The following is a 21,628-nucleotide window of genomic DNA, read 5'->3' as shown; positions in this document are numbered from 1 at the left end:
CAATTATAGCAATTCGTGACAATTTCCTGACCTTGCACTTACCAGAATAGAGAAAAAAGAGGTCACAGGATATGATGAAGGCAGGGAGACAGAAATAATGTGCAGTAGGCTAACCTTTATTGCAAAGTGGGAAAGATGGGAGGAAATGATGGGTGAATGTGTCACACTTTGGCCCTTAGCTGTGGTCATTGTTTCTCACGGTGAAGTCTGGGCATGATACAAGTTCCTGCTACCCTCCTTAATTTGAATAAGTGTTAAACTAGCTCAAATAATCAGGAAATGAGCTACATTTGCAATTTGTAGACTGAAACTTCATCCAGTAATGTCAATTGGATGTTGTGTTTTGAACTAAAGGGTCGTTTTTTCTTGTGAATGGGGAGAGCACAAATAATTGACTTTTAATTGAGGAACCTTCACTCATCAAAGGCAAAAATTTGAGAGGAAGTGGATTATCAAGCATCAGCACAGTTTAAAAAAAGAAAAGGAGTGGGGGAAACTTGTTAAATGCCAAGAAGCACTGCTGTTACACCATCACATCCACTCACACACATTCTTCTCATCACACCTTTACTTCTATCTCCACTATCGTACGCACCGTTGTAATGTCTGGTGATGTCTTCCATCTGAACACAATCATGTTGTCCTGTTTTAACCGCCTTTTTTTTCTTCTTTTTTTTGAGGGGGTCTGGGCAGACAGCCATCAGAAAGGAGGGTTGTAGTCTTGCCTGCCATCATCATGCCCCTCCAGTCACAAACAGACTACAGTGCTGTGCCAGATGCCCTGCTGTGAGAAGGGAAAAAAATGGGATTTGGCTGGACATTACGCTGGGCACACACTGCTAGTTTGAGATTAAAATCTGTTATTGCATCGAATCACTGCAGATTTATTCTCTGGAGAGCCGCATGGACAAAAAAATACTACATTTTACACCTGTCAGAAATCTGTGGAAGTGTGAAAAGGCATGTTACACCGTGTTAAATGTTTGAGCCTCGAACAATATCACCAAGAAACACTTAACTGAGAATGGACAATTGCTGTTTTCAGTGCGAAACACTCATCACATATTTCCAGTAACAATAACTTGTCCCTCTGGTTCATATTTTCCATGAATCTTGCCCATTTTTTAGAAATGTTATCCAGATTAATACCAAATTAGATCAATCAAGAACATCTGCCGTGTCATAGAAAACAGTCACTGAAAACCAGGAACGTTGTTTTGTGCGGCTTCAACTCTACAGCTTTAACCTTTAATGTAATTGAAAAACAAATGTAATGCTTTATATCTCTATCTTACTATGATGCTACAATATTATAGCACCAAACTGCTTTATTTGGATGTTACGTAAATTTGATAACCCCCTTTCTGTAAATATCTTCACTGAACTGGAAGTTTAGAGTTATGGAGTCTTTTACAATCCTGGCAAACTGTGAAATACATTTAGTTTCACAGTATGTGCAGCATGTCAACACAAACTGCAGTGTATAACTGATGAGGAAAAGTGAAGTGGAACACCACTCAGATTAAGAATTTACATAAATTTGGTCTGTGTTGTTGGATAATCCACTCAATATTTGTACTGTCATTTACTATCAAGGCTTTCCTGAGGTCAGAATATGCTTTGGATTTTAGAAACTGGATATATGTTATAGTTGTGCTGTTGGTTTAAATGCAGGGGGCAAACAGTGTCTTCAGAAAAAGTCATTTAACCAGTCAGTTTGAGTATCTCTGTGTATTTTCCTTCTACAGATAAACTAAAAACGCATCAAATGTCTTATACACAGTAATGATAACAGTGTTGGGTATCATGAGAAGCTGCTTTTTATGGTCAAAGCATCCAACCATTATAATTTGAATCTGATTTGCTCTTTCCTTTTATTTAATTTCCACAAGCACTGTTTTGTATTTTCTAAACAGCACAATCTACTGACCTTTTCAGCCACTATTCAAGCCATTTTACGTGACATCATTCGTGTGGTTTAGCAGTAAACACATATTAAAAAAAACACACTCATTATTCAGTTTAATTCAGCGCCAAACCCAAACAATCATCAAGCCTGTCTTTTTCCAGACAAAGTTAAATATTTCTTATCCTCCTGAACAGCATGAGGAGATAACACCCTCACGGATGTTCCACAAACCAGGGTGGATTTGATTTGGACCCAGATTCTAGCTTGTTGAGCTTCAATGTTGATATTAATACCAAGAGTGTGCTATTTTTGTGAAGGCAGGGCCCAGGCTCAGTCATTCCAGCTGTGATTATCTGTTTCCTGCGTGATTTTTATCTGCAGGGGTGAAGAACCAGTTGTTCCGGAGTAAATAGCACGGGGGGAAATTACTCACTTTATATGGCTTAAAGGGGAGAGGAAATCTCTTGATAACAATGGAAACAGTGTAAAAGTTTACCCTGATGATCAGTTCTACCGTTTGCCTCTCGAATTGTACGTGTGAACTCGCACGAGCAATGGCAATTACTTTAATCAACGCTGTAGGCCTCAACTCAGATGAAGGACACATCTCCAGTGAAATATGCAAGCGTTCGCCTTGTCGATGAGCAAAACAAAATGTGTTTTAAATGAGAAAACATGTGCTTTTAATTATAAGCTCTAAATAATGGTCACATCTTAAAACCCGAGAAAACCAACTAGCACACAGAGGGTGAAAAATGGATCAAATAAGATAAATATTTAGATCTTAATTTAAAGAAAGGAGGAAACACTGCACGCACCCTAATGATTTTCTTTTAAGTGTCCTGTCCTATTTAGTAACAGAGCCCTCAACTGCTGCTGTATACTTGCACCTGAAGCCAAAAAAAGGATGTTTGAATGCATGACTACTGCTTGTTTACTTCTAAAGAGCAAGTAATATATTTATTGCACTCTGTGACGACGAGGGCCGTGAGGGCGCAGCAAGTAATCAGTCAGCAGGAGTAAACACTTCTTCTCCTGTAATGTGTTTGTTTTGCCCTGGGCCTGTTTATACTCTCCAAAGGGATATTTTTTCCGTCTTTACCTAATCCTGTAATCACTTGTGCCGCCTGTAAGACAGAGCACCCCTTGTCCCCATGGGGTAGAGCGAAGGTGCAGTGTTTAATTTGTAGGATCTGTGTGTCTGTGTGTGTATGTGTGTGTGTGTGCTGTACATGTAAATGCTTGTGAGTATGGGTTTATTTTTGGATGTATGTTGCAGCCATTGTGATATAAAAGTGCCATAATTTGATTTACAGCAGGTCATATTTTAAGGTTGACATGCAAATGAGTTTATTCTTATGACCGAAACACAAACTCTCATTTGTTAACTCATGACAGTGATGAATGGTATAGACAAGGAAGTACCTCAGCACACCCTTACTAAATAGTCCAACAGGTTCCATGAGGTCAAGGTCAAATATTGTTCAGAATCAGGGCCACTGCATACCAGTGATACAAATGGCTCTCTAACCTCAGCCCATGATGCTCCGTCACTGTCTCACCCGTTGTCAGCCCATGCCCCTTACGCTCTATACATCCCTCTCCAACCATCTGTTTTTCTTTCTCCGCATGCTCTTCGCTGGATTTATCCTCACGGAGCCCCGACTGTGGGACAGGCTTCGGTCCAGCTGGTAGTCAGCGGGATCAGGCTGCACATTTCCAAACTGACGTCGATGTGCGTCCTCGCTGTATAGGGTGAGGTAAGTTCATCAATCACAACTACCTCACCTGCTTCCCCCTCTCCTTGAGATGGAGATGGAGGGGGTTGGTGTTTAAAAAAATGAATCAATATTTTAAATCTGGGGCTATCTTGGGATATGGTGATGCCTTCAACAGTACCTTTGCATATAAAGTGCCTCATGCATTCACCAGTTGTCTTCATTTCTCATGTTATGTGGGTTAATATTTGGGTGGAGGCCTCATTTATAGCTCAGTTTATGTATAATTTTAAGTGATTATTGTATGTAATGCTCCTTTATCTGTAAGTAGTTATGAACAATATTATTATTATTATTATTATTGTATACACAAGGGGTCCCTGTTGGTATATAATATGAATAATTGTAATAAAACAGATATCATATGAAGACTGACACACCATAGAGTTTTGCTAAAGATTCATGTTTTGTTACAGTTGGCTACATTTTTCAAATAGGTACCTTACAAGATGCAATCAAGAAATCTTGTCTTAATTAACACATACTCATCCAATAAACTCCTAACTTTTGGAAGACTTTTTCTAATTTGGTCAAAATTACATCCTCGTCAAAGTCCTACAGATCAAATGTGAGTATTTATTATGAGATTGAAAATATATCTTATTTATTAGATAATGAATCAGCTTTTTAATGTATGTAGCTACCTCTTCCATAGTATGACTTGACAACAAATAAACAAGATTCAGAAGTTAATATAAAATCAGTTATTTAATGTTGCTGCATTATAAAGCCCACCAGAAAAGATAAGATATTAAAAATGATTTATAAAGTGACTTGTTAAAGAGTTTCATTCCTGTTGCAATCACATTAATACACACAAATAAAATGTTAGTAAGCTATGTGAATATACATTTTCGTGCCTGACGTCTTGTACATCATTGTCTATCATCAGTAGTAGGCTACATAAAAACACTGTTACTTATTCCCAACCTTTTTCCTCCAGTGCAGAGCCTAGTGCGCATGCTCGGCTTCCCTGAAAACCACATGCGTCTCCCAGCTCTGCTCTCTCCCGTGCCAAGGCAGAGAGATGCGCACACAGAGGACACCGCAGCACAGAAATGCGCACTGCTCCGAGTCGGACCCGGCGATAGCTTCACCTCCCGGCACCCCTGACCTGTCTGTGAATACAATGGGTTAGAGGGAATATGACAAACTTTGACACACTTTGCATGTCATGGGAAATGCCCTGCGTCGTCTGGAGAGCTGTGCTTCCGAGCGGCTGAATTACGAGCACAATAACACAGAGACTTGAGAGAGAGCGGGACCTGATTTCAGTTATTTCTATCCCAGTTCCTTCTCCCACTCGGGTTTTTGAGAGATGATCACGGAGCTGGTGTGCACCGCCGTGGCTGTGGGTCTATATCTGAACACGCTGGACGCAGATTTCTGCTACGATGACAGGTAGGTTTCGCCCACAGAGCGCAGTAGCTCTGCTGCCAACATCACCCCCCCTCTACAACACTTGTCATCTCCTCTTGTTACCTCCGCACGGAAGTGGAGAGGGGACGGGTCGTTGCGCCTGCCCGCCCGTTTGTTTGCATGTGCTTTTGTCCGTAGCCTGTAATAAATCACCGCTCATTTGCAGGCTGTAGTGAAAGGCACAGACAGTGATATGGAGTGGGAGTGTACTTAAACCTGAACGCTAAAATCGGAGAAACATCACCAGCATATGGTGTATTGCTGTAACTTATATAGCGCTCTGCTGCTCATTGTATTTATTGATTCATTGAATTTAATTTCATGGCTTGCCCCTAATATTGTGCATGTATGTAACCATATGCCACAAGGACCAACATATTGTTAAGATTACAAAGAAACCTTATTCATAAAATGATGATGGACATAGTTACAGAAAGCCCATTTAGCCACATGGTTCATCTCCACAGTGAGTAAGAGTTACAGAGGAGTTCAACATGTTGTGGAAGCAGCTTTGGTCCAGTCGCCTGCTGTGCACATGAAGTGGCTCAGATGCTCTTTGTGTTGATGAAGCCACTCATGCCTGTTATAACAATGCCCTGCACCAGGGGGAATAAAGCTCATTTAAACCGGGAGAGTTTAATTTTGCAAACAGCTGAATAAACATGTCAACACTGTCATGCTGTGGAAGGTCATTCAGAGAAACCCTTTCCTGTTCTGATGGGCAGAGGAAGGAGAAAGTGGGTTTTAGTATGATGATCATCATGTGGAGAGAACCAAACATTTTTACTTACAAAAGTCTGTTCATGTTTCTTAAAAATAAGGTTTAGGTAGTAATATTTACTACTGTGAATGTACATATGTAAAATTAATGTACACCAATCACTGTATGTGTCAAGTCACATCTGAGGAGGTCACAATAACATTTATAAGAGGAAAAACATGCTAGACTAACAATTATTACTAATAATCCATATTTCTCAGTTATTTTCTCCATTAATCAATTCATATGTTTGTCTTTAAAATGTCAGAAAGCAGTGTCCTGAATCTAACCATCAGTCCCAAAAACTAAACATATTTAGTTTAATTATATAAAACAGCATAAAGCAGCAAATCTTGGAGAGACTCCAATCAGGGAATATTTGGCTTCAGCTATCATAATAGTTGCCAATTGTTTTTCTGTTTGATAGGTTAATTGTTTCAGTCCTCAGATATCTCTCTCTCTCTCTCTCTCTCTCTCTCTCTCTCTCTCTCTCTCTCTCTCTCTCTCTCTCTCTCTCTCTCTCTCTCTCTCTCTCTCTCTCTCTCTCTCTCTCTCTCTCTCAAAAGTTGGTATCACTGTTTTTGAATGTGTTGATTATGGAAAAAACATTACACCCATGAATAAGATTAGATTAGATGGTGCTTCATTGTCAGATTCTACTGAAATTGTGTTTCAAGCCTGCTTGGTTTCATATATGCTTGCAAATGTGTCTGCCATACATCTGTGCTCATGAGAAAGATTTCCCTTCATGTAAATGTTCAGTAGCTGGTTGCACCACAGCTGGGATCCTTTTAAAAACAAGAACTAGACAGGTAGTTCTTCACTGTTTCTGAAATACTAAGGGGGCATAGGGGGTTTTGGCTCCAGCAACAGTCCTGTCGAAACTAATATTAATTAGACTTCACATTATCAAGTATTAAATCACAGGGTGAAAACTACTGATATGCAAGGTATGTGGTAGGTTTCTCTGTGGATTAAAAGAATGAGCAGACAGTGAACAGGTCGCCTCCCTTTCACCCAGTCTGCTCACTCAATGGTTTCTGTCTGGCGAGCATCTCCAGACACCCCTTAAAGGTCAAAGATCCCCCCACTTTACTTTTCAGCACCATCAGTGACCCCTGACTGTGTGTGTATCAAAGACAAAGTGTGTGGAGATGAATATGGTGGAGCCATGACAGTGAAACAGCTCTGTAGAAATGAGCTCTGTATACCGTCTTCAGTTACATCACACCTTGCCAAATATCCCAGTGAAGTGCTCAGTGGTTGTTCATCCATCAGCCTTGTTTGTATGTGTGACTGTGACACTGTGAGGTTGTCAAAAAGTGCTTCGGTGACAGATTATCTGCGGTGCTGCCCTGCCCGCTTCAGCCTGCGCTCACACTCCATCCCCTCAGTGAAAGTTCAGTATCCGCCTACGCTGTGTATCTATCAAAGTCACAATGGTAACTTACACTCTGGAGGACAGACACTGGTGTTTTGGTTCAGCGGTCTCAGATGGAGGAGGTCGAATACCAATCAGAGGTCTGACCTTCCTTGGTCATTCATCAAACAGTGTCCTCTCTTGGGGTCAAGAGTCGTGTGCTCTCCGTCTTTTCCCTCAGGGATTAGAAGAGAGTTATGAGCAGAAGGTTAAGGCAGGAGGGAGATGGAACTGGAGGAGATTTAGACTAATCATTCTGGTCTGGTGTTGTCTAAAAAGACTAAGGTTGTCGATGAATTTGTTTTTCTGCTTTTTCATCCGAATTTGTCTTTCTCAGCTTTCTTCTTGTGAGTTTAGACGATCTTATCTGACCTTCTCCCCTCTATAATTGAATTCTTGTTGCTTGTCACATGCAGTTCTTAATATCCTAGACGAGATGGCGAAGCAGATAATTCTTCTGTATCCAGGCAATCCAACTTGTGGGGATGTTCTGGCCGACTCTGCTTTTTCAATCATGTCAAGTGTTTTTCCTGGGCACTTTCAGGGGCTGGCCAAGCGCTCTCTTGGCCAATGCTAATCCCAATGAAAAGCCTCTGCGTGTGAAATGAGTACGTTTTACGGGAGCTTGGAGAGGACTTGAGCCAGGCCATTTTTCTTTCGGGGAAAAATATCAAGACGTGATCTGCTGGTTTATAGTCATGCTTTTCTTGGGTTTAGCCAAATCTAATGGCAACTGTGATTGGAGACCTTTTATTGTATTTTAAACAAGCTATTCATAGTGCTGATGTGTTCATGTTTGTAACAGCTTTTAGATTGATTGCTTGAGGTTTGTGGGCTTAGATTGGAAAATGTGCTCATCATAACCTCTGAACTCTCCTTTGAATACTCATCATTGAGGCTCTTGACAGGTTAATAAATGAGGCTCTGCATGATGCAGACATTTCAATGATATTGGTTTTTAACAACACCTTCTGATAAATGGCCCAAATAATATGTCTTAACCAGGAAGACCAGAACATTCAGTAGACACCTAAAGCAAGGAGAGGAAATAAAGGAGGCGGCAATGTGAAAGGCAGCGTATCCTAAATGGCTTTCAGCATTCAGAGTCATGTAGCCTAAAACATCTGTGACTCCAAAGACGTCACAGTCCCTCTGCGCAACTCAGAAATGCATTATGGTCCCTCGGGGGATTGCAGTTAAAAACATCTTCCCTCCTTGTTTGAGAGGAGAAAAACAATTTCATCTCTTGGTGAAGGGCTTTGGAGGAGTTGGTTTGGATTTCACTGACTGGCACATTCCCTCTACAGTATAAGCACTGTGAAATTCTGTTTCTCTCTATCTGGAGTATCATCACTGTTAAAAGGCTGAAAATGTTTATCCCAACACACAAATAAAATACCACACAAATAACATGGAGGTGACACTGAGCACTGACTCCAGAGAAGCACCACAATGAAGACAGAAAATCACAATGTCTGTCGGTTGCAACATCTGTTACTTCTCTAGCTTGGTTTCTGAGGTTGACCGATAAATGCATCAATATGGGATCGTCTTTAAGGAGGTGCCCTTTGATCACAGTTCAAGCCATAGTGCTTTGAGTTGAAGTGCTAATGAATTGCTTTTATGTATGGTAATGGTCCACAGATTGGTTCACCCAACACCTATAAATATGAAAATTGCTGTTAAGAAACAGAGACTATAATACAATATGAAATGAAACAAAGTGTAAGAACAACCTGGCTAAACTGTATGTAGTATGTGTGTAGAAGTATACGCGGTTAATAAGGAAGGAGCATTATTGTTTCAGAAATGTTCATATCCTATCAACAGCTGCCAACATAAGAGAAGCGTTACATTCAATCAGTTTATGATGATTTCGATACAGATACTGAAACGATACCACGACTAAAACCTAAAATGCCAGGAAACGTAATGGAATAGTAGATGGCAGAATATGGGATTTAAATTCCTAGATTATTTTGTATTAAATCCTGTGATTGATCTTCACTATGTTTGAGAAGCATCATATCATACTTGTGAATGCATGATTTTTAGGTTAGGTTAGGTTAGTTTGCAAATTATGGTCAAGTTAATATTACCAGTGTGAATGTTGCGTTTGCATATAGAGACGTTTGCCAAATTGGTAAATTAACTTCAAAGCTAAAGCCAAAGTAAACAGATATCATTGCCCCTACTTGCCTCGCCAAACTTTAAAAGTTTTGCTTGTCACAAATAAATCATACTTGTTTGACTTATATTTAAGAGCATGTAATTCTGTTATCTATCACTTTCACTAACTCGTCACTCTTTGAATTCCTTCGGCATGTCTGACAGTGACATGCTTTGCCAACTTGGACATGTTGGCTCTTTTGGCCTGCATTGGTTTAAAACATCTTTTACAGATGGGCTTTGTGGTGTCTGTGGGCTTGTCCTGACTGTCATCTATGTAACCGAAATAATGCCATATTTTGCTTTGTGCGTCTGCTTTGTCAACAAGTTGCGGACGGTCGGCTAGAGTACTAGTGCTTGCAGCCATGTCTCTTACTCTGTCACCATGAAAGCTGCAGTGTGAGTAAAAAAACAAAAACAATTGGCATGCCCACTATGCCTGCAGGGAGTGGAGCAAGAGAGCGCTGCACACACACATTCACTTCCCTGCTGTTGCACTGGCTGATTAAAACAATGCCATTCTTAAAGGACTGGTGCTAATAAATTGTGATACTGTTTTTAACAGCATGGGTATTGCTACTTTTCTAGTATTCGTATACCATGCAACTCTACTTTGCTACTGGCATTACTTACCATGACCAGTGTTTGAGAAGTGAGAGTTGAGAAATGTAACTGTTCTGTGTGTTGTGATAGTGAAGCTGGAACTCTGAACAGTCAGCTACCAGCCACTAAATGTTATCCAGTCTACTTACAAGACTAAGTAGACGAAGAAGAATCTAGCATTCAAAGACTATTTTAGAGTTATCAGAAGGTGTACATTTTATCTTTTGGCAGAACCTAGCCACCTTTACCCACTGCAACACCAAGCTAACACATCCCAGACCAGTCAATTAACACTCAGTGATGAAACTGATATCAAACCTCTATCCAACTCCTGGTAAGACAAGAAACAAGTCAGTCCCCCAAAATGTAATAAACAGAGTGCTACAGCAATTAGTAATTGTAATGTAATTACTGAATAACCCTTGAAAATGTTACTGATAAAAGCAGGCTAATCTGATTACTGTAACATGTTACTAAATAAGGAGATACACTTTCATGTTCCCCTTTTATGGTATCATTACCTGACAGAATGGCAACAAAAGGGTTGTAGTATTACTTATGTTGGCTGAATGTCCAGGTAGTACATTTGGTGCATGCATTTCATAGTGTTCAAACAAAACAACCCAAATCATCTCTGAATCCTCTCTGTTTTTCCATAACTGCTCATAATTGTTATCTCTTATGGGTTGGCACTCTGAGGCCCACTGTAAATGTTGCCAAGAATCCCTGTGCCTCTAGTGGAATAATTATCTAAAACATGTGCCCCAGTTGTGTTGAGGCTGTTTAAGTTACAGTGTGTGCTTGGAGCAGATAAATATTGAGGGAAGATGTAGGCTAATGAAATGAGTGAGCAAAATGTCTTTGACTGAGTTGTGTGTGCAGTAAGTAATACATTTGAGGTGAAGAAGCTTGTGTCTGTCAGGAGGAATTTTCACTCTAAGTGATTCAGAAATGAGTAACACTGCCTAAAGACAAGTAGAGAATTAAAGTGTACCATGTGGTGAGGAGAACTAATGAAAAAGTGTTTATGAATAGTAATTTGAGATGGTTTTGAGGCAGGAGGCTTTTAACTAGATTTGCGTACATAAAGGATTATGTGTTTTCAAGGAGAAACAGGCGAATCTCATGAAAAATGTGGTTTGGTGGTGAAAAAAAGCTTTTGGTCATATGTGGCCATCTTACGCAGTATCCCAGTGTATTGAAGCATTAACATGTGTTTTTATTCATTGTCCATAAAATGGGTTTTGCTATTGATGTCTTGTTTTTGCTGTCCATAGTCTCCTCAGATTTGGGGGTAGAGGGCTTGGACTGTCAGTCAAACAAGAGGAGAGGCAAAGAGTCTCATCTTGATTACTAACAGATTTAATTCACATTAACTTGTGGTCAGCTGCAGATATTGTGGCTTTGAAAGTTCTTTAAAGCCACAAATAAGGGCTTGAGGAACCCAGTACTGTACGTTGAATGGGGTGATGTCTGATTCAATGTTCAAGGAATGAGATGGCAGTAGTTGTTCTGAAGACAGATGATGAAATGTTAAAGCCCATCTTCTTGTTCTGGGATGTGCTCCAGCTCTTAGGATCCTGAAAGGGGCAGGAAAAACAGTCTTTTGGCAAACAGAACCGCAAAAATGGCTTGTTCTTCATAATGAAAGTGTAGTGAGGCATGCACAAAGCAGGCTTTGTTTTATCAGAAACATTTTATGAAAGTTCTGGTTCAGCACAGTTCTGCCAACTTGAACTTCTGAATTTTCGTGAACTCACTGAGGACTTTAGTTTTCCTCCCAGTCAGTATCCCAGCTGCTTGTCATCATTAGTGACACAGAGGGTGGAGTGGGGAGCTATAATTTGATTAGAGGCATCTTCTTTCATAACACTGATCATTTTGAAATTGTCAGATTATCAGAAAACATGCCAGCCAAAAGGAGTTTAGAGGAGCGGTTTCCCAAGGTTACTTCACATAAAAAAGCAAATATAACCCCCTGATTTTGTGTGTTCTTGATTGCTCTTAACATTTGTTTAATTTGTTTGTCTAGTTATAGATTAACTCTGGCTGTACCATTGTGTGCCAGTCATCCAGAGATGTAAACCCTCTTTTAGTAAAGCTAAAGTCTTCCAGGTATGGGCAAAAAAAATATGTCCAGAAAGCAGCGTAAGTTTAATTTAATGTGTAATATTTCATACCACCATTGCCTCTGGACCCACCATACATACATAGAGAAAAGATGCTCTTGTTTATTTTTAGGTTGTCTCCTTGTCCCATTAAATCCAAGCGATGCATGAGGCTGGTTTAGGCCACTGCTAAACTTTGGCTGGCCCTTTTGCTTTGCAAGGCCGCAGCCGACCCGCCCGTCTGCCAAGACATGAACGCCAAACCTCAGTCTCACGATCCTCCCTGTACACGTATCATATGTGGATCTCAAAACACTGGTATCCACGGAAAACCAGGCTTACAAGTTTGCCAGCACCCTTTAAGATTCTCATGGCAAAGCTGGACATTTGTCATGTAACACCCACACTAGATTTGGGAGGATGAAATCCTCAGAACCGCAGATAAAATTATCCGGCCAACCGCATGCATGTTCATAATGGTCTTCACTAACTGAGATCCTTCATAACTATACTCAGCAGCATAGGGTAGAATTTCTACCACATAGCACTAAACCAACTTTGTAAGCAATACTCTTTTTTGTGGCATTAGATTACACTTAGAAGCAAGCATCCACTTTCCCTCTTTAAACTACAAGGTGGACTTCTAAAACAACTTAACAGCAGTTGGGATGTAATGCAAAACCAAGCCCAATACGGGGATCACACGAATCCCAAGCAGTTACCCCCTCTACCTTTTGTAATCAATAGCCATTGAGTCTCAACTTTCAGTGACTGTGGAGTTTTGTAGCCCAGAACAGCTGTCAGAACAGAAAATCAAACGTGTTTTTTGCAACCCATGACAAAGCGCTCACATTTCACTATGGCCTGCATCAATTCTGACTGTGAAAGCACTCTAAAGTGAGTTCTGACTTTCATCATCCAGCTCCTCAGAATCTAAAGGAGTCTGTTTGTGCTTGTGGAGGTGTGCGCATTTTTCGTATGCACTGACAGCCTTTCCTGGGAGAAGGTGAAGCTGTCAGTAGTTAATGGTGTAAATGATCTGGTTGATGGAGCAGGCTCGGCACTCATGCCTTCTGTTGATATGATCTGTGAGCTGTGAATGCACTTTTTTTGAGTTGGTGGAAGGCTGTTCTACAGTAGGTGGTAGCTGAAAAGGCTTAGCGGTAGTAAAGGCAACGTCTGATGAGAGAGGAAATCTCTGCAAATCATTTCAACTTTAAGATCAAACTGGTGCCTCAACAGATTTGTGACACTGCTGTGTTTGCCTATAGGCTGAATGTAAAGTCATGATATTTTATTTGATATTTAGAATAAACGTGTTTTGTTGCTTATTTCCCTAGACTTTGATGAGAAGATTGATACTACTGTCATGTGTTGTACTAACAATGTAAGAGACAGGTTGTGCTTAGCTTAGCCTAAAGACTGGAAGCAAACTCTGGCAACAAGAGAAAATTGCAAGTCATTGTACCTAACTGCTGGTTGCCAGGAAATAGTTCCAGGATGTAAGTCCCTTTAAACCTGTGTGCATACAGATTGAACAGACAAGATACAGCCTGTTAATTAATTAGCTTCAGAGGGTCTGGTAATGGTATTTTTTAATATGTAACAGGACCAGGCAAGCTCTCTCCTGCCTCCAGTCTTTATGCTAAGCTAAGCTAATTGACTTCCAGCCCTAGCTCCAGTTTATACACAAATATAAAGGTTATATTGATTTTCTCATCTAACTTTCAGCAAGAAAACAAATGAAATAAATGGTGAGCAGTTCCTTTAACCTTGCTACTGCTTTGCAAATCCAAGCTACAGCCTTTCAGAATTGTCAAACTTAGTTGGTATACACATAAAGTATACACATAATGGCTGTTAAGAGATGTGCTGCACTAACATTTTTGAGCTCCCTGTTGTTATCATCACCTGAAGCAATAACTTTTCCTCCTGAGGATGAAGCATGAAATAAATGTTTATGTACTGCAAAACTGTCTTTTTGTTTGACAAATAGCTTATAATATGAGGTTAAAAAAATGTTGTGCCATACAAGCTGTGATGAAACTCCCATTCATCTCAGCATGGGATACTGAGACTTGCTGTGCCTTAATTATAATTCTAAGTGCCAGGCGCTTCACAAAACCAATAGAGATTCATTAGCTCGGCAACCTTGGCATTGAACCCTAGCTGAGCGTTGCACACACTCTTTCCATCTTCATGCATGGCTACTTCAGCTAACTCTTGTAAAATAAACTAATATGCACAAGACTGTGTGGGTCAGAACAGGGCCAACTGTAGAGTACCCAGTATATGCATGTGTGTGTGGGATGGTGGTTTGTGCTTCTCACCTCATAAAACCTGAGGGGTAGATTGAGAGAGTTGGTGTGGAGAACTTGAGGGATTTAAGGTTCAAGGGAGATCACATGACAACCCTGCTACATTTACTCAAGGGTGCAGTTATAGTGTTTAGTATTGAGATGTAGGAGGATTGATGTGATTGTGGTGGAAGCTTTGTCACTGAAGTGTGATACAGTTGGTGTTTGTTTGCCTTTAATGCCTTTATTGCTTGATATCAGACACTTTCTAAAAAGTATATGCTGAAAGAGAGTCTGAAGGAGGTCATCATCAAAGTATAGTAAAGAATTTTTAGATTTAATGCAGTCATTTATCCCTGAATGTATTTATACATGTCTCAAAATGTCTCACATATCTGTGTTCATTTGTCAAAATTCTCTTTACACCCACTTGATTAATGAATATTTAGAGGATATGTTCATATTTCATTCCCATCCTGATGATTTACTCAGTGGAAGGAGATAGCCATTCGCCTTTTCCTGTTTCCTCCTTAGTGTCTAAAAGGGGAGACTACACTAGATAAGTGTAGTCAGAGGAAGTGTGGAGGTCTCATTGTGGCACTATAGGAGGATATTCGGGGGGTGATGACACATGCTATGAACAGAGCGGATAGTGATTCAGGCAGATGGTTCAAAACAGAAGGAATTTGCTGTTGTGGTTGAAGAAAGTGCTGCTTTGTCAAAAAATGAGCTCTCTGGTTTTCTTAGCTGTTTTGAATTGGAATGCAGATTGTAATTTCCTGCTTCACCATATAGCCATAGTTTGGGGTTTGTGGTACATAGTTCCCTGCCCAACTGAAAAACCGATTCACTCAGGTCTAGCTCCATTGGAAGGTCATTATTTTGTGTTTGGAACCATAAAGCACATCATCCTTCAAACTAACTATCCTCCTTAATTATCTAAGCAGGGTTGGGAAACAATTAAGCCAATTTTCCCATTTCGATTACTCATCAATCCTCAATTCAGCATCGTTCAATAGGCTGCTCGCCCGTCTCACGGAAAGGAAGTGGCTCATTTTTGCACAGCGAGTCTCACGATGGGATCAGCTGCTGGTTTCACAGGTACCCAGAGCCTGCTGGAGATAAGGTGAATCACTGTGTAAGTAAACATGGCAGTTCTGACTGCAAGAAAGCCATAGTGGAAAGCAACCTTGATAAATGGGAGAAATCTGCATTTGATAATAGTTGTTTTCCTGCCTCAGTCAGCTTGAGATCAACCAGCCACTGTATTTATCTTTCTGCAGAATGTAATTTGTCTCAGACCATCATCTTGATATTCATGGATCAACGGCTAGGGAAAAAGCTGTATGCATGGTTTTGGGTGCTTTTATGATGGGCTATGACAACAGTGTAATTTATTTTTGATGTATTTGTGGTGCATTTACCACACCATAGTTATATCTCCTTACCCTTTAATTTATTTTTTCATCTTTTAATATAGTGTACTGTGCTGAAGGTCACTGAATTATGCATGTTTTGCTTTTAAAAAGAACACGGCCAGTTTAGTATGAGCTGTGTGGTTCGCTTTCATTTTGGCAAGAAACAGCAGGGTGATAGGACTATGTCAATACCTTATTTAGTTGCCCCCTGCCTAACAGAGACTGAATATCAAAGGCAATTCTTTTTCATATGAATTTGAGGTAAGGAAACCTCCAAAAGCACTGCCCAATAATAGATATGTATCTTTGCTCTGTAGACACAGTCAGATTCGAGGTCTCCACAGAATGAGACAGTGCCAGCTCATCCACCTCACTGTGTGCATTTCATCAAAATATCTACAGACATTTTCCCCCCAAGGTTCACTCATTACCCTGATACCACATCCAGTCAATCCATTACTGGGTCGACTGACAGTGACAATTTAATCTACACTAAGTGGCACTGCTGTAATTTTCCTGCAATGACCAGCACTGATATCGTTATCAGCAGGAGAAATATACCATGTGACATCCCAGTTGGAAACAGAAAAAGATGTTTGTGCGGGAAGTGAGATGTTACTCTTTAACGTCACACACAGACAGAGACGCATGCTATCTGTCTGTTTTGTTTTGCAGCTGCAGAAACCTGAAGCTAAGCATCATGTCGGTCCGTTTATTTGTGGAAACGGGAGGGAAGTGTTGAGTTTCTTCCTTTCAGTGCTCTCTATAGTTGTGATTTATATGTATATATTGAATGACAAAAAGAACAACTTGGCTTCAATCATTTGCAGTCTTTCATACAAATGTCATGACGTTGTAGTATGACATCATGTCTGCTTGTCCCTCTAGTCCATCTCAGAAAGGGATATTGTTCTTTTATGATGTTATACGATGCATTTTATGGTTTTATTATGGAGTTTCCTGCAGAATTTTAAACAAAACCATATATTATAGAAGCTTGTTGATAGTTTGACAAACTTGGATTATACTAAACGTCCTAAGGGAAGTGCATCTGACATATTTTATTATTGCCCTGGATTCTGTTGCTCTCATAATTTATTGGCTATAATTATGTATGCTTGCCTTTGGCCCATTGATAGGATTTGTATTGCTCAGGTGTTTCAGAGTTGAATGAAAATGTGGCTGGTATTTAAGTACCTTTGAACTACTTCAGCCAACTTTTGCTTTGTCACAAGTTAAGGGTCAAATGGATGGGGTTTGTACTTTTTGGGATGACTTCATTGGTTCCAATGTGAGAGTGGAGTTCAGGCAAATGGCTTCCTTGTACCAGCCGTGTTCAACAGATCACAGATCAGAATTTGAAAAGATCTTAGATAATTAGCACAGTTCCTTGAAAAGAAGACAGATTTGGTTTGGGTTGGCCCCTGTGGTACCCCTCTATAGCTGCTGTTTCACTCCAGCTAATGCTGGAATGTGACAACTGGTCACGGCAGAAGAAAGGAGGGCCTATTCTGGATTGGATGCAGTGCTGTACGGTCTGTTAGTGCGGCATACTTGGACATTACAAATGCTGCATGTGAAGCTGACCACTGAAAGCTGTCAAAGCAGAACAAAACCTCATTCCTGCAGAATCTAACATTGCAGGATGTTTTCTGTACAACTTCCAGCTATTCTTTACATACAATAACAGGCACAAATTCTCTACATTCTCAAAATAGATGCATTTTTTAATTTGTGATGGGATTACAAACCAATTCTGGTGGAGCATTAGTGATTTTTTTTCTTCTCATCAGAGACAGAAGGCTTTTGAGCAGAAACAGAATGCTGCTTTGTTCCTCCAGCTGCTCCCCTGGCAGAGCTGTAACACTCAGATCCTCCACTGGCTCCGTGATTTGTCATCAGCAATTAAAGTTGTCCTCATTATAATCTCCACAGCAGATCAAAAGTGATCTGGTTTCTCAAAGGGGACACCAAAGTTTCAACTGATGTTCAGTCTCCACGGAACACACCTGTACCCCAAAGGGAGTCCTTATATTCACGTTTGATTAGCCTTCAGCAAAAATACCCTTACTCTTCATTCCTGGATGCTACTTTACAGCATAGTTGGTGTCAGAGGAGTACCACAGTTCAGTTCCTCAAGTTCCAACTGTGCTGACTAGAGAAATGGAACTTTTTATCTTGGCAATAAATGATCCTGCTCTACCGCAAGGTTTAGAGGGTATTGGGTGGTATTGTTGTGACCTGAGTGAGTCCAACGGGTGGACACACGGTGTAGGGTGTGTGTGTGTGTAAAAATTATACAGGTGGACTTAGGTGAAAAGTGAACAGAGAACATGGATTTGCCCCTGGTGTTCAAGTCCCCCATTTTAATTCAAGTGTACAGGCTTCCACAATGATGAGTGTAGGTGACTGGAGGTGCACATTTTTTATAGGTCACTGTGCCAACACGTGCTGCTCTTTGGAAGTAGGCCAGTGAAATTGATTGTTGAAAGCAGAAGGTATAGCGGATTAACGTGGTATGGGAAAAGGGATTGCACCTGGTGCTAAAAAAAGACATGACCACATGCCGTTGATTGTAATAGTAACCTTGGCAGAAAATGTGGACAGAAAAATGATTGCTCATTAGGCCTTTTTCCAAAAATCACGTGTGAACAAATGAGAACTAACACAGACTTAGTTTGAATTGATTCGAAGGCAACCTATGAAGCCTAATCCTATGGCTGTGCCCGTAATCACACCCATTTACTATATAAAGCAATATAATTTATTGTCAACCATTTTATTTGACTGTCTGATAGTGTGAAATATACAATGTACTATTGTTCCATCAAAAATTAGGGTTAGGGTTAGAGTTCTGACATGTAATCTACTTTATGCTAACACCTTAATAATGTGAAAATCTCACTGAGTGTAAATAATTCCACAGAACTCAATTTACCGTCACTAGAGTAAAAGCTAATGTCCATCATATGGGCAAGAATTAGGTGAATGATTTGCGACACAATATTTCATAGAATTAAGTTTTCATTTTTTGTGCCTCCGCTTACTAATTGTGAAACTAATGTTTCTTTAAGGCAGTTACAATTTACAAAAGTCAACAAACCTTTAGCCACATATTATTTCTCTGGCGGTTTAGTATCTGATGTTCAGGATCACCCACTATTTTTCTCCATGTAGCATTGCAAAGAAAAGAACATTCGCTTAGTTAACTGACCAAACAAATGCTTTAGGACCATTCCTTGCTGGATTACAAACCATTTCAAATTAAGTATTAGTTTTTTTCCCCAAACAGTAGCTGGAACTTTGAATGAAAGGTGATTGGTCTTTTGCATAGTGTAAGTCCATGGTAAAATTGGAACAAAGCAAGCTAAGATCCCTATAAAATAGCATAACACTGTTTAAATTCCTGTTAAAGCAACAATGTTGTATCTGCAGCAGCTAGCTAAGATACAGCAACATCTGTCTGGCATTTTAATTCATATCCCCAGCCTGTACACAGCCGTGATTTATGTATTGTTTGGCTAAGTCAGAGAACAGCACTCAGTCCGTTTTTAATCAAGCATCACATTTATCACTGTGGATGCAGGCGACTTGGGGAGACCACCCTAATTACCCGTCCATAGTCAGAGGCTGTAATTAACTGCTGGGACCATACTAGATGCAAAATTTGGAAAGAGTGATTGGCTGATCATTTGTTTTCTTGTAACATGCTGGAGGAGGTATTCTGGCTGGATCACACTGGTGGAATAGATGGATGGCTGGTGTTAAAGTTGGCCACTGTTTCACTGATAAGCGCTGGAGGTGTCCAAAAGCCAAGGATTTTAAAAAGCCTATAAAACTCTCAGCATCCAGTGCTCCTGGACATTGGCTCATTTAAATGTGTTTCTCACTATGAATGCTGTTGGTGGAAAAGGACCATACTGAAGGCATATGGCAGATTTATTGGGTGAGACATTCTCAGATATAAATTTAACATTAAGGACTCTTATCTCAATGTATGTTGGAGAAACAAAACTGTATGAAATAGCCTTTTTCCATAGGAGTTCCAGGTGGTCTTTAGGGTGTTCGGGGAGGTGTGAAATTGTAATTTGCTGTTGAACTGAACTGTTACCTTCCCCAACCCTCAGTCCCTGTGTTTTTTCAATTTGACAGCATTCATGCATTTTGATTTTTATAGTATACTTTACCTGGAAGCTTGCTTCAGTAAATTGCTGGTCTCCAAGGACCAACACAGGCTTATTGTGTGTCTGCAGTCGTACTGTAATTTGTCATGTTCATCATATAAAAAACTCAATTAATCCCACAGTTTTTTTTGAGAAGTTGTGAAGTTTGGCCCCCCTAAATCCTAACCTAGTCCGTTCCTTCATTACAGTACATCTGCTGTATTTTTGCCCTTGGGAAGAGCAGAGCATTAGTTTTATTAGCCATTGATTTCCCATAGCCATCTCCTGGTGAGACTGAAGATTCATCACAGCCTTTTATTGACATCATCACTCAGGGGATGCTGTGGTGGACTCGCTCTTCTTTTTAGCTGAGGTAGCAGTGGTGGCACTGTTGTCAGAGCACCTCTATTATTTTGTGTGACCAGCTAATGGGAAGTGATCAATCAATCACTTAGATGGAGATAAAGACTTGACAATCAATCTGCTGAAAAATAGCTGAGGGAGTCACACTCTGAATGATTGAGTTCATAATTTTTTAACCACAAGAATTGTAATGGATATTGATATGGCTTATCATTAAAGGAACAGTTTGCTTAATAGAAAATACTGCAACTATTGTGAAAGGCTAATTCTCCGCACTTCAGCTTGTCTGGCTTACATTTCTGTTTGGGTCCAGATTAAGCAATAAGATATACTGTGTTAATCAGTGAGCTTTAGAGGTGTTGTTACACATATTTGTGAACTTTGGACAAAGACAACCTGCTTCCAGGCTTAAGTTAAGCAAAGCTAAGCTAATTGCCTCCTGGCTCTATCTCCACACTTGTATCAGTTGGCAAAAAAGCCACCATGTATATTTGTTAAAATGTCAAACTATTACTTTAAGTGCTTGATATATCCTTACATAATAAAGTGTAAAAATGCTGTTTTGCATATTGAGATTTGGTATTATTTCCGATCAGAAGATTAACGTGCTATTAGCCATGCAGTCTTTGGGTTGCCAAAGTTGCCAAATTTTTAGATCAACAGTGTCTAATTGAAGTCATGAGATTTGGAAATGGGAGTCAAAAAATATTACAAATTCAAAACACAGAACTGCATTCATTTTAAACCGCTCTCCACCTCACTGATTGGTCTAGCCTCCAGCTGCCAAACTTAACTGGCTCAAGCCAATGCTTTTTAGAAAACACAACTTGCAAGATTGAGGTTGGCTTGGCTAGTCAATGTTTTATGTTGACTCAGGGAACATAAAAATAGGCATAAATGTCATTCTTTTCCCAGTCAGTATTTATTTCAAGTCATGGTCAAAGTCATGGTCTGTTTAAGCACACACACATCAACGTTAGGTACAATGAGTTGACCTTGGCCTATTTGGAGTTAGTTGTTCTGCTAATCAGGAAACCAGCTTCACAGGCAACATGAAAGCAAGTCTGTGGCCTGACAAAAGAAAGAGAGCCAACTTCCTGACGCTTAACTCAGGCCGTTTCACCCTCTTTGAAGCCGAGAGCCCCGGAAGCAATCTGTTTCTCCTGATTGGCTGCTTGGACAGACTGAGGATTTAAAAGAGACTTTATCTTAATCAGGTAT

The 21,628-nt window shown here is 40.1% G+C and overlaps 1 protein-coding gene across 1 annotated transcript in view; it reads left to right on the top strand.

Moving 5' to 3' along the window:
- The first annotated feature begins 4,970 nt into the window (after positions 1-4,970).
- tmtc2a (transmembrane O-mannosyltransferase targeting cadherins 2a) overlaps positions 4,971-21,628 on the top strand; it is a 57,959-nt gene continuing 41,301 nt past the window's right edge. Inside the window, exon 1 of the mRNA XM_053314067.1 lies at positions 4,971-5,088. Coding sequence (XP_053170042.1) covers positions 5,006-5,088 — 83 coding nt within the window. The 5' untranslated portion in view covers positions 4,971-5,005. The remainder of the gene's footprint in view (positions 5,089-21,628) is intronic.

Source organism: Scomber japonicus, chromosome 23 (assembly GCF_027409825.1).
Source record: "Scomber japonicus isolate fScoJap1 chromosome 23, fScoJap1.pri, whole genome shotgun sequence".
NCBI classification, from domain to species: Eukaryota; Metazoa; Chordata; class Actinopteri; order Scombriformes; family Scombridae; genus Scomber; species Scomber japonicus.
Note: the sequence above shows the minus strand (reverse complement) of the source record. Positions and strands in the feature narration are given on the sequence as shown.